The sequence below is a fragment of the Tenrec ecaudatus genome, chromosome 3, assembly GCF_050624435.1.
Source record: "Tenrec ecaudatus isolate mTenEca1 chromosome 3, mTenEca1.hap1, whole genome shotgun sequence".
In the NCBI taxonomy this organism is placed as follows: domain Eukaryota; kingdom Metazoa; phylum Chordata; class Mammalia; order Afrosoricida; family Tenrecidae; genus Tenrec; species Tenrec ecaudatus.
In genome coordinates, this window is record NC_134532.1 from 75,291,886 (window position 1) to 75,305,864 (window position 13,979).

Here is a 13,979-nt window from a genome sequence, read left to right on the forward strand (position 1 = left end):
TTTCCCTTTTGCAAAATTTTGTATTGTGTATTCCTGGCTGGCAGACTGTATAAAGTTCACTGTGTCCTTCACAGGGTATCATTTCTGGAGGAACACAATACCCACAAGCCTCTTAGCAGGGATGTAGATTTTGATAATCCAGTTATTTCTCCACTGTATCGTTCCTAATTTGCCTTAGCAAATGATAAACAATTTGTAATTTTCTATAAGAAACACATTGTGGTGACACAAATATCCTGCCCCTCATCAAAATCCCACGTCCCCCCCCTTAATTTAATATCCAGCTGTAGTCTTTACTCGAATCTGTTGATTTCTCCTATCCCACATTTTCCCCTTTGACCAGTTGGCACTCAGTATTGTTTTATAAAATGTATAAACCGTTTAATTTACCTATCTAGTTATTCCGGATATGAGCTCATAGGTTTCCGTGCTTTTCCTTGGTTTGTGATTTAATGATGGACTTCATTGTTTCAGGCTTAGCCAGGGAGCACTTACACAGTCCATGTCCCTGTGGCCCGCTCCCAGTATGGTTTTGGAGCACTTCATTCTGATATGGCAAGTAGCCCAGGCTCATCCTGTGCTTGTCCCGCCCCAGCTCTGAACACTTCAAAGCATTTGCTTACAGTTTGGGGTTCCTTTTCTCCCCCTCATTGCTTAACGTGCTTTTCTGAATACGTGAAACGTTCACAGTCTCCCCAACGTGCAGATTCCTCCCCAGATCTCTCCCCATTCTGCTCCCCTACTTTCCTGTGTGTCTGTTGCTCGGAGGTAGACAGGCAACTTCCGTCATTACCAGGTCATTTCCCGTGTTTCTTTCTGTAAAGATGATCAGATAGATAAGCTCATCTGTGTTTTCTTCTTACTTCCCTTTAATTCTGCCAGAAAGGCTTCATTTCACGGGTGCTTCGCTGCACGTTGTGCCCCTTACCCAATACCTCCTGGAGAACACTCAGCACTCGTCCATAGAGATTTCTGACATGCTCTTCGGTTGTTTGTGTCTAAGGTTTTTCTCCTTAATTTTGTTTCTTAAATTTGAAACAATTTTAGATTTAGAGAAGAACAACAAATATAGTACAAAGAATTCCCTCCATGTACCCCTTTAATACTGACATCTTAGACAATGACATCCCTCCGTGTTTCCTTTAAGATTGACATCTTCGACAACTATGGTGCATTTAATAAAACTAAGAAGTGAACACTGATAATATTCAAGTAACTAAAAACCCTAAAGCAAATTTACTATATTGAGCCCTTTCCAGTTTATCGTTACCCCAGAGGACAGAGGATAGCTGCCCCTGTGGGTCTCTGAGGCTATAACTCTTCACAGGAGTAGAAAGCCTCATTTTTCTCCTTCGAAGTGGCTGGTGGTTTCGAACTGCTGACTTGTGGTTAGCAGGTCAGTTCATAAGCCACTATGCCACCAGAGCTCTCAACTATTAACTAAGCTACTGGAAATCTGATTTGACACTTACTGGCTGTCTCCACTTGATGTCATTTTTATACTCTGTTATCCACATTGCATGTAATACCTTACTATTTTCCAGCTATATGCTATTAGACACTTAGCTGATTTCCAATATTTGGCCCTTGCAGATAATGCAACATACATGTTTTCATGTGCATGAAAGTTTGTACTGGCTTTAGAGTACACTGCTTTAAGTGGTATTTCCTAAAAGTGTGAATGAATTCATGGGTGATTTGGTTGGCAATTGCGAAATTCCCGTCCATAGGATTGTGAAATTTTGCATTCTCCACAAACTTGCCAGCAAAGTGCATTGTCGGTTTTTAGAATCTTTGGGTAATAAATGAATGATATTTTGGTGTTTTAATTTGTCTTTATCTTATGAATGAAATTAAACATTTTTGGCTTTTTGATCTTATTTTTCTTTAATTTTTTGAAAGTTATTGTACAAAAGGTCTATTCTCCTTTTATGAATGACATGAGAATATGTTGACAATGATTTCTGGTTTTGTCTTTTGATTTTGCCTATGGTAGTTTTTGACACACAAACTTTAAAATTTTTATCTAATCTGAGTTTTCAATTTTTTTTTTTTTTTTTACTATTTTAACAACTAGCTTTTCAGTCAAAGTTAGAAAGCTTTTTTCTACTTTCAACTTTAGGAGGAACTGTAGACCAGAATCTGACATTTTGTTCCTCTTTAAAATTTCACAGAATGGTCCAATTTTATTATCTTTTTTACTAAACTTTTTACATAGGCATGTAGTACTTTTACAGTCAGGAAAAAAAAGTTTAGCTATAGCAAGTAGCTTGGGAAAGCTTGTGGAGAGAATTCCCTATGTTTTCATCCCAGACTGTCCATGAACATAGGAGCATCATTGATTGTTATCTGCCGCTCCTTCCCAGTGGGCTTTCCATTTTCTTGCCTTAGATAAGAGCCCCGCTGCCGGGGCCCGGGGACAAAGAGAATCTTAGCTCCTGCGGGTCTCTAGGCTCATTCTGTGGTGATTGGCTAATAGGATTACTTTCACACCCAACTACTAGTCTCCTAGCGGACAGTTCTTATTCAGTCATTGCATGGACTCAGATATTTATTCTTTGTTCATTCTTATATACTTTTTTGAGATCCCGCTAAAGGAATTGCCAGGTGTCAAATGTCATATAGGCTATAAATATATTGGCCAGCAAGGATAGATTTTCTTTTTCTCATCCCTCTTCCATGCATACACTGGCTTCTTTCTTCCCCAAAAATCGGTCTAGTGCCCTCTCCCTGCCTGCCTCTAAGTCCCCTAATGTGACCCTCTATCAAAACCTGTCATTCTCACTGCCATCAAGTGGATACCGACTTACAGTGACTCTCTAAGACTGGGTCAAACTGCCCTTTCGAGTTTCCAAGACTCTTTAACTGTTTACAGGAGTAAAAGCCCCCTTTTTTTCCCCCATGGAGTGGGTGGTTTCAAACTTCAGGCCTTGTGAATCACACCCCAATCCATAACCACTAAGCTACCAATTGTCCCAACTGGACCAATAGGTAACTTCATGATAAATGGAGAAAAGATTGAAGTTGTCAATGATTTCATCTTGTTGGGATTCATAATCAATGCTCACGGAAGCAGCAGTGAAGAGATCAAATGATGCATTGTATTGAATAAATCTGCTGCACAAGATCTCTCCACGGTGTTGAAAAACAAGGATATTACTTTAAGGACTAGGGTGAGTCTGACCAAGCCATGGCATGTATTCTCAGTTGCCTCATGCGTGTGAAAGTTGAACATTGACTAATGTAAACTGAGGAAGCATCGGTGCATTTGAATTGGGGTACTAACAAAGACTCTTGGAAATGGACATGGATTGCCAGAAAGAACAAACAAATCTGTCTTGGAAGAAGTACAACGAGAATGCGCCTTGGAGGCAAGGATGGCAAGACCTGGTCTCACTTATTTCTACATGTTGTCAGGAGAGACCAGTCCCTGGAGAAGGACATCACGTTTGGTAAAGTGAAGGGGCAGTGAAAAATGGTAAGGCCCTTGACAAGACGGATGGACAGTGTGGGCGCAGCAATGGGCTCAGACATAAGAACAACTGCAAGGACGGCGCAGGACCCGGTGGTGTTTTGTCCTGTTTTGAGTTGGAAGTAACTCGGTGACACCTAACAGCCTCACAGCCTGCTTAGCCCGAAAGTTGCCTGGAACATGTCTGTTCTCTCAGAGAGAAATATCAGAAGTGGTGAGCGGGAGGCGATCTTAACTTAGGCTCACAGGAAAGTATGTGACTGCTTCCGTGGCCGGCCAGCCTTCTCTGCTGTGTGGTCAAATAACAGGAGTCAGCAGTCTGATACTTCCCATCATAGAGATTACTAGCATTTGAACTTTAAATGTAGAATTCCCCGTCTCTGGATGACATAGTAAAGGCTGAAATCTATTCTCGTAAGATACTTCCATTGCAATTCGGAAGTATAACTTAAGCTTATTTAATTGACAGTCTCTCACAGACTCACTCACTCGCTGTCATCCAGTCCATTCCAACTCACACCAACTGACCCCATAGGGCTGAGTAGCACTGCCCTTGTGAGTTTCTGAGACTATAAATCTTTATGGGAGTAGAAAGCCCCATCCTTCTCTCGCAGAGCAACTGGTGTTTCTGAACTGCTTACCTTGCAGTTAGTAGCCCAGCGTGGGACCCACTACACCACCTAGACCATGACTGTTTATGGGAGTAAAAACCAAGTCTTTCTTCTGAGCAGCTGCTGGTGGCTTTGAACTGCCAACCATGGGGATTGCAGCCCAACACGTAACCACGGCACCTGCAGAGAGATAACAACATTCTTTGTCAGTCCCTGTATAATGTAGGCGAATATAGAGGTACGATGTTGGGTTGTTGTGGACCGTTGAGTGGATTCTGACTCGCAGCAACTCCATGGGGCAGAGTTGAGCTGCCCCCTGGGGCTTCCTTAGCTGTAATCTCTATTGAAGCAGGTTGCCACATCTTTCTCCAGCAGAGCTGCTCCCCCCAAACTCCCTGCCCTATAGTCCATTCTGACTCATAGTGACGCTGCTAGGCAGAGCAGAACTGTCCCTGTTGATTTCTGAGGCTAAAATCTTTGCAAGAGCCCAAAGGCATCTTTCTCCCTTGGAGAGAAAAGATGGTACAGGAGAGGCTTAGGGGCAATTTCATGTTAGAAGAGTGGGTTACAGACTTGCCTTGATGTGGTGTTTGCATTGTAAGCCCACTATTTGCTGTTATGGTCATTGTTTATGCTTATATTTACTTTTAACTAAAATTGAATGGAGATTGAGATTATAGAAGACTAAACCTCACCAATGCTGACAAGAGGACTAGAACATATGTCAGTGAAAATAAAAGTTAGGAAAGAGTCTCAGTCCAGCCACGGCACTGAGAGAATCGGCAGTACTGACCGTGTGGAAGTAGCATCATCACTGGGAGAAGTTCACAGGGTGGTGGGAGTTGGACCAGACACTGGGTTGTGGGTAGGATTCAATGCACAGAATCGTCTGAACTTAGGCAAGCAGATAGGCAGGTCTAAGGTGGACCAGAAGAACCACCGGCAAGAAGGTCTTAAAACACTTGGATGACAAGCTATTTGGAACAGATTCCACTAGTGGAAAGTGTGGTTTGTCTATAATGGAGACCGTGGGTGACACAAATGATTAAGCGGTTGGCTAGTCACTAAAAGGTTGGTAACTCAAATCCCCCTAAAGGTACTTCAGAGGAAAGATCTGGGTATCTACTTCTGAAAATCAGCCCCTGAAAATCCAGCGGAGCCTAATTCTGTTCCAGCGTGCATGGGGTTGCCATGAATCAGAATCGGCTCAATGTCAATGGTTGGTTTGTTTGCTTTTGTAGTAGTTACTATGAGAGATCAGGTGATCATTTAGGTTTAATCCCAAATATGGATGGTGTGCACAAGTTGGATCTTGACTTAAGGAAGCCTGTAGAAGAATCGGCACGTTTAGATTGTGGTGCCAGAGAAGAATGGTGAAAGTACCTAGGATTGCTAAAGCGACAAACCAATCCATACTCAAAGAAGTAAGGCCAGAGTGCTCTTCACGGCTGTACTGGAAGCAAAAGACTAATGGAGAGGTTCCCAAACTTATTATGCCTATTGCCCTCATTTCAGAAAAAATGTACTCATCCCCCCAGGCTGGCAATTAAAAATGTTGGTTTAAAAGTCCATAATCCAGGATAAGGGGTAAGTATCTGCTTTTGAAGCCCCCACCTGCCCCCCCGGGGGGGTGGTATCACCCACTTTGGGAAACACTGTCTGCGGGCAGGAATTCCAGGTGTGAGGCAGTTGTGGTTTTCGGGGTTTAGGATACAGAAGGCAGGTCAGGAAAAGGCTGCATCTCCCATGTCAGGGAGAATTGGAGAGACTGCCCCCATGCACACAGATCCGCCATGCTGTGTTCCGCGTCAGAACCGAAGGCTTTCATGATCTCAAGCTCATGGCTTTCCAGTGCTGCCTTGACATCAAAGATCATAAGATGGGGGCAGGGGGGGTTGTGGTTACAAAATCAAAGATGTCATTTAAGAGGGGGCATTTTTTTCTCAACAGGTATCCAACCAAAGCAATTCTGACTCATAGATACGCTGTAAGATAGAATAGAACTGCCCCTGAGGGCTTCTAAGGCTATCAATCATTATGGGAACATATAGTCTAATCTTTATCCCATCAAGTGACTGGTGGATTTGAACCACTGACCTTGTGGTTGGCAGCCCAATGCATAACTCACCAGGGTTTCTTAAGAGATAAATGCTCGGGAGAGGAGGGCATCAAAAAGTTCAGGGAAGAAATTCAGATATCTTTCAATTCTATTTTTCCATGAATTTTTAAGCTCCTTTGTATGTGGAAGTCAATTTTCAGAGAACTAAAGAAACATTGGGAGCAATAAAAGACCTCTCCTTTTGCAGGTTAAACCATTTACTTGCTTGCTATGCAAATATTTCATTACCTTTCCAACCATCCAAAATATGTATGTCTAATATAATTTTTGTACTCAAATGATTTTCTGCTGAAATGGTTGTTTGTGCCATTTTTCTGGATTCTTTGATACTAGCCATGACCGTAAGACAAAAGCTCTGAATCCAAGTGCCAATTAGAGTGAGATAGTTAAAGTATATTGTGCCAACCTGGCCAATAAACACATGTGGAGTTCATTGAAGGGTGGAGAGATAAATGACTCGGTGAGCCTTGCCTTTCTAGTTCTTGGGTCTCTTGATGGTCGGATCAGGTTACAGCTGCCTTAGCCAGTTCCCTGCTTCAGCTGGCAAGGTTCACTTTCTGTGAGACATCCCTGAGGAAAAGCCACATGGACCTACCCTGATGCTGCCCTGGGTGCTGGAGCAGCCGTGTGGAGACCCCTGCCAGCGCTGAGATGCGTACATGTATGTTCACTGATTCGGCTTTCCTCCTGCAGTCGGTGTCATAGTGTGTGTTTTGTGAGATGGAGGAGGACTTTGTGGATTGGTGTCGGACATAAGGGTTAATGTTGGACTTGTGGGCTTGGGCAGCACTGGGTTGGGATATTTTCTTGATGTGCACTTACCCTTTATATAAAACTCTCTCTTATACATATGAGTTTCTGTGGATTTGTTTCTCTAGTGTGCCCAGGCTAATACATAGAGCCATGCACCCTGGTCTTCCTTCCCTCTCCTGTTCACGGTCAAGTTTGCTATTCATGAAAGATTTGAGTTGGTTTTGAATCAGGCAGGAAGTTGGCCTGTGGGTTAACATCGCCTCATTTGCTAAATAAAAACATTGGGCTTCCTTCCAAGTAAGCCTGATAAAATGAATAGCACCAATAAACAGATAATAAAATCGGTGATGCCGTTTGAAATCATTCACTTCACAAATGCTACTTGTTAAGTGACTTTGAGTTTTTAACTAGCCTTTCTGCCGAATTCATCAGTCGGTGTTTTGCTTGTAGTGATTCCAGGTGTATGCTCTGGGCTGTTTTGCTTGTAGTGATTACAGGTGTATTCTCTGGGCTTCCTCTCTCCGCAGGGCATCATCGCGGAGTATAACAAAATCAACGACGTAAAGGAAGACGATGACACCGAGAAGTTTAAGGAAGCCATTGTGAAATTCCATCGGCTCTTTGGGATGCCCGAGGAGGAGAAACTGGTCAACTATTACTCTTGCAGTTACTGGAAGGGAAAGGTCCCCCGACAGGGCTGGATGTACCTCAGTATTAACCACCTGTGTTTCTATTCTTTCCTTATGGGAAGGGAAGGTAAGTTGTCTGGAATTTCAAGGAGACGCTTGAGAAGGTGGACTGAACTTTTCACTGGGCACGTAAACCATATTAAATGATTGCACTGGAACTACGTGTTGCAAATGGATCAGAGTTGTGTGTAAAAAGTGAATAGGATAGTCTTTTACTTCAACATGTTTAGAGAAATTAGCCATGAGGTAACAGAGATACATGGAGGGTAGAAGTAATTTAGTAGAAAGAGACTCAAATCTATACTGTTTATGAACTTACTGTTGATGCGGTCCCAAATTTCTCTGTCTACTCACGAACAAAACAACCACATGTACGGGCCGACACACAGAAAGGAGCTTAGCGGGATTGGGGTCTGGGGATGTGAGATGGCAGAATGTGAAACAAGTTATGAGTCATAGAGTGTTGACCTGCCTTGTTCCCTGCACTCAGCCAAACTGGTCATCCGGTGGGTGGACATCACGCAGCTTGAGAAGAATGCCACCCTGCTTCTGCCTGACGTGATCAAAGTGAGCACCAGGTCCAGCGAGCACTTCTTCTCTGTGTTCCTGAACATCAACGAGACCTTCCAGCTGATGGAGCAGCTGGCCAACATCGCCATGAGGCAGCTCCTGGACAATGAGGGCTTTGAGCAGGACAGATCCCTGCCCAAGCTGAAAAAGAAGTCTCCGAAGAAAGTGTCTGCTCTCAAACGGTGAGTCTTGGAGAGTTTCTGTGGGAAACAAAGCAGACCGGCTTTAGGGACCCATTATCCACAAAGCCTACAATTCAGTAGCCCAGTCACATCAAGAGGAGTCGTACACCCATTGCCACAATCACCTCTAGAACATTTCCTTCTTTCCGGTTCTCCTTGTTCTCTGCTCCCCATCTCCACCCAACCTCCCCTGCCAGACCTCCCACTCCAAGAAACTAGCAATGCCGTTACTGTCTCTATAGATTTACTTAGTGTGGCTTTCATATGCAGAAAAACCTTAAGTGAAAAGAAAATTGAAAATATTTTAAAACCAGAATCAATGTAAAATGGGTCAAAAGGGAGATCAAATGATCAGGTGTTAAGTTTTGACCTAACTGCATGGGCAGGAATCACCTCCTAATGCACTCTGCATGACAGCCAGCCCACCCACAGCCCTGCTCTGTGGTCAGACCAGGAGCTCAGTGTATTTTCCCTTCACTTTTTTTTTCTCCAACGGAAGCAACTTTTAAATGGGTCAAAGGGGGATCAAATGATAAGTTATCATTTTTTAGCCTAATGACATCTACCATCATCGACTTTACTAGGCTCTCTGTCTGAGACCAAGCCTTGTAGACTTTCTAAACAAGACACCCACGCTCCTTGATTCGCTTTAACCCATTGTGAACAGCCTCAAGTGTTCTGGACACTTTCCTGGCTACAGGTATGAAACGGACAAAGACGGCTTCGGACACTCAGAGTTCTCTAAGTGAGACACGGTAGGATAGAAACCCGTTGGCCTTAGAGTGCCTGGGAGCACGTGGGCGGGTGGTTAGCTCTGCCCAGGTGGGTTTCTGAGGTTGTAAATCTTTAGGGGAGTGGTGGACCACCTCATCCTTCGCCTGCAGAGCAGCTGAGACCTCAGATAAATCTACCGCTGTTTCCTGGTCGAGTCCGAGCCACAGTAAAGCATGTAGGATCCAGGAGGCTGCTCCTTAGGGTTCTCCAGTCTCCGTCTTTAAGGGAGCAGTTAGACTCATCTTTCTGATACAGAGTAGCTGGTGGGTCTGCAGCTAATTAACAGCCCAACACTTCACCCACGGTGACACCAAGGCTCCTGCCCCATCGTCGCCCCCATGATCCATACGAGCGCTGAAGACAAACGGGGGCCTAAGCAAGTGTGGTGAAGAAAACTGATGGCTCCCAGCCATCCACAGATACAGCGTCTGGGGTCCTAAAGTCTTGAAGGCCAGCAAGCGGCCATCCAGCTCAGAAGCAACAAAGCCCACATGGAAGAAGCACACCAGCCTGTATTTGGTAATGACGATCAGTGAAGCTGTGTGATTGCGACAAGATGTTAATGACTACAACCGAAGGTTCTCAGGGCAGCCCAGATGTCCGACCTCAAGGCTAATCAGACAGTGGGACGAACTTCTCGCGATAGGTGAAGTTGAAGCTGCCTCCGCCATCTTGGAGATGGGAGGTAGCCATGGCGGTGGTCCTATCTTCTAGGGCTGGGGGCGTGTAGCCGGCTCAGTAAGGTGTCTTTGTTGCATGAGATGAGTTATTATTGCTTTCTAGGGATCTTGATGCTCGGGCCAAGAGTGAGAGATACCGTGCGCTTTTCCGGCTGCCCAAAGACGAAAAATTAGATGGCCACACAGACTGTACCCTCTGGACCCCCTTTAACAAGATGCACATTCTGGGCCAGATGTTTGTGTCCACAAATTACATCTGTTTCACCAGCAAGGAGGAGAACTTGTGTAGTCTCATTATCCCGCTCCGGGAGGTAAGTGTCCGCTAAAAGGTCTGCCCGAGGAGTGTCCTTTGTGACGTCTCTCGGTGTGAACCAAGAATATGGTTTACCAGCACTTGGTTGGGTTTTAACCAACCATGGTCTTTGGTGGTACCCACAGCCCTGGTGTGTGTGGTCACTGCTCTGCGGGATTTGTGAGACCCCCTTCTTCCAAGGCAGCCTGGTTCACAGCAGGAGGGTCACTCAGTCTCAAAGCTGTCATCCAGGCTGGGAATCAGAGGCAGTAAGTTTGTTCAGGACCACATTGAGCTCCACCCCAGACGGCAGCCTGGACCTCTCCCAGCTTTGGAGTATGTCTTTTAATCCATCCTGCAGCTAACAGCCACGAACGGTAAAGCCTAAGACACTGTCCAGGTGTCTGGAGGGGCGGTGGCGTCTGTCACAGAGGTCAGTGTGGTACTTCTCCAAAGCTTTGCTGCAAGGTTTGGGGTTGCGAAGGACTTCGGGCTCGGGTGAGGGAAGGGGCAGTGCTGGGTTGGCAGTCTTGCGATTTCTAAACTAACAGCTCCCATCCTAACATTCCCTTTCTAGATCCCAAGGCGGCCTGGCACTTGGACCCTCTAATCCAGGCTGCTCGGTTGTTGAGTCCCGGTCGTACAGAAAGGCTTCAAGTTGCCCCTTCCTTTTGGTCCTGGCTTTCTTTCTTATTTTAAAAGCAAAGCCTATTGTTACATAGAATTTGCACACATGTAGACAAGTGAAGAGAAAGCCAAACTAACTCCCCCACTCAGAGCAGGGGTCCTCACACTGCAGCCCATGGGTCACATGTGGCCTGCAGAGGACATTTATGTGGCTTGCCTGGTGTTTTTGCCTTATTTGTTTTTTTACTTCAAAATAAGATATGTGCAGTGTGCATAGGAATTTGTTCATAGCTTTTTAAAAAACTATAGTCCGGCCCTCCAATGGTTTGAGGGACAGTGAACTGGCCCCCTGTTTAAAAAGCTTGAGGACCCCTGACTCAGAGGTTTCAACCACGGGTTGCTCATTCACGGTTTCCTCGTGCCCCTCCCCCACTCGTTCCTTCGCCTTGCTGGGTAGATGTCATACCCAGGACAAACATGATGTCATTGAGAGGGCCTTGGACTTTCTGCTTCTTTCTCTTCCCAGTGAGTATGTCTTAACCGTTTCCCCACATGATCAAATATTCCCGCCCTGTGGTTTCGGGTGGCTCCTGCTGTTCCATTAGCGCCGGTAGGTGCCGTTTCCTCAGTGAGTCATTGCTGCTTGCCCCTTTCCTTCCCATTTTTCCTCCAGTCACGTGCATAGTCTTACTTACATTGTACATTCCCAGCAGCCGAGCGGGCGGCTCGTATAAAATGCAAAATGTTAGGAAATTGGCGTCTCGAAGTTCCCCTCCTGACAGGGTGAGCTAATTGGTCTCAAATACATTGTGGAGGACATTGTGAATCCTGAGACGGAATACCCAGCCATGCGTATAGTTGGCTCTGAAACACGAGTCCTGCTTTTCTTCCACTAAGTTACCTTCTTAGGAGTTTTGGCCAAAGTCTGCTGCCAAATGTATTAAAAGCGGAGTGACCGGAAGGTGGGGGGCGGGGAAACCCATTCTGGACTAAGAACGGACGTGGTTGTGTCGTCTGTGAATCTGAGTGAGTCATCAATGTGCCTTCCTCCCAGGGGAAATGGGGAGCAGAGACGGGCTGCAAGCAGCTGTCGAGGCATCTGCTCCCCCTTCTGTTCACCAAGTCGGGGTCCTGGGTCAAGTTAGCTCTGTTTACAGTTTAGTGCAATTTGGGGTCCACGGGTGAGAGCACAAGGGGCTTGATTGATGTCCATGCCCCGTCTCACACAGGCGCCTTCTGTCCTCGGCCTTCCCTAACAGGCAGTAGGGCCAACATAAGTCAGTCCACCTGAGGAGGGGACCGTGTGTGGAGGGAGCATTTGCAATAAATAAAGAGGGTGGTGGGGGGAGGATACAGCTTCAGAGACATTACCGATGCGACAGCAGCGCCCATCCCTGTAACCCAATGAATCACTGAGCTGATTGGTGGCTCCCTGACCCTGACTAATGGAAGGAGCAGAGCACTGAATGTAATTTCTATTACTTTTAGATGACGATAGCAATATGGTGGGGGCTCCCCCACTCATCCGGTGCCTGAGTGCGGAGAGAAATCTCTCTGTGATCGGCAGCTCTTTGTGAACTGAGTTAAGCTGCTGGATGGCTGAGCAAGACGCTGGGGTAGAGGGACATCCCGCATCAACAGGCGCTTTCAGGCCCGTGTTGTTAGGCGCTGGCGAATGCGTCCCGACTCATAGCAACCCTGTGCACCCCCCAACGAAACGCTGCCTGGTCCTGCCCCACCCTCACACTTGTTGCGATCTGCGAGCCCCTTGTTGCAGCCACTGTGTTCAGTTCATCTCCTGGAGGGGCTCGCTCTTCTTCACCGCCCCTCGGCTTCACCACGCACAATGTCCTTCTCCCGGGACGGGCCCCTCTGGATAACACGTGAGACCAAGTCTCATGAGCCTCGCTTCTGAGGAGCCTTGTGGGGGTGCATTGCTCCACGACAAAGGGAGGGAATCGGTCCTTGTGTGGACTATTTATAAATAAGCTGAACTACGGAGCAGGACTGCTGACATGTAAGGCTATGTAGACTTAATGACAGATCACTGTCATGGAATCAACTCTGACTCATTGTCCTCTAAACTGTATTTATGTTGTTGTTGTTGAGAATATGCCCCGTGAAGCAGACACCAATTCAACAGTTTCTGCTTGTCTAATTTAATATTGATGATCCTCTTCCCATGACGTCAACCCGGATCCTTGGGGACCTTATGCACATCGGAACAAGCATCACACAGTGCTGCATCATCGTCATGGGGATCGCCATATCTGGCGGCTCCCTCGTTGCAGCTCGTATGTCAGCCCAGCCCAGTGTGCGTCCCTCACTAGTCCTGCATGTCTGCAAACCTGGGGTTCTCCACCAGTGAGTGGTCCTTCTTGATGATGTGTCCGAAGTTAGCAAGGGGGACAGTGCTCTGCTGTGACCTATTAGGTTTTCATTGGCTACTTGGGGGGAAGCAGATCCTGGACCTGTCTTCGTCTGGAAAGTCTGCTGAAACCTGTCCACCAAAAGTGCCCCTACTGGTATTGGGAATACTGGGGCATAGCTTCCCGCATCCTGGCAACATGCAAAGCCACCGAAGCACAATGTATGTCCTTGGGTGGACCACATTGACAGATGCTCATGAATGCCATGATGGCCACTCCTGATTTCCTCCGGTCACATAAGGGAGGAGATGCCAACACCACACTAGCACAAGGTCAAATGCCACAAGGCAGAGGCCAAATATGCCTCTTCCCTTCACCCTTCTTTGCCCCATTCTCACACCAGCCATCCCTCCTACGACACTGTACTTTTCCATTGGGTTCCATAATCCATTGCAGTAAAAAGACAAACTGGCAGCCACTGAGTCAGTGCTGACTCAGAGCAGCCCCTGCAGGGCTCCGAGACCGGAACTGTTGGTGAGAGTAGAAAGCCCAGTGACCACACAGAACTCAGGGAACCCTCATGAATTCTGAGTCTTTTCAGAAGAGTTTACAGGTCTAAGTCGGGATCAAGAAAACATTAAGGGCAGTCCGCAGTGCCTCTTCTCAGCCATGCTGCAGGCTCTCTGGTCCTCAGCCTATAAGCTGTGTGGCCCCATGGCCTCTAGCCCAGTGCCAGGCACATTACTTTTCAGACCAGCCTCCTGCCCACAGGCACTCAGCTTTCCTCTTTCTGTCAGCCAGAGGCAACTGCTCTGTCCCGTGGCGCATGGCGGTCAGCATG

General features: G+C 46.5%; 1 protein-coding gene across 1 annotated transcript in view; it reads left to right on the forward strand.

Moving 5' to 3' along the window:
* TBC1D9 (TBC1 domain family member 9) overlaps positions 1 to 13,979 on the forward strand; it is a 144,354-nt gene that overhangs the window by 85,475 nt on the left and 44,900 nt on the right. The window contains exons 4-6 of the mRNA XM_075543761.1: positions 7,483 to 7,711; positions 8,135 to 8,396; positions 9,954 to 10,161. Of these exons, the coding sequence (XP_075399876.1) occupies positions 7,483 to 7,711; positions 8,135 to 8,396; positions 9,954 to 10,161 (699 nt within the window). The remainder of the gene's footprint in view (positions 1 to 7,482; positions 7,712 to 8,134; positions 8,397 to 9,953; positions 10,162 to 13,979) is intronic.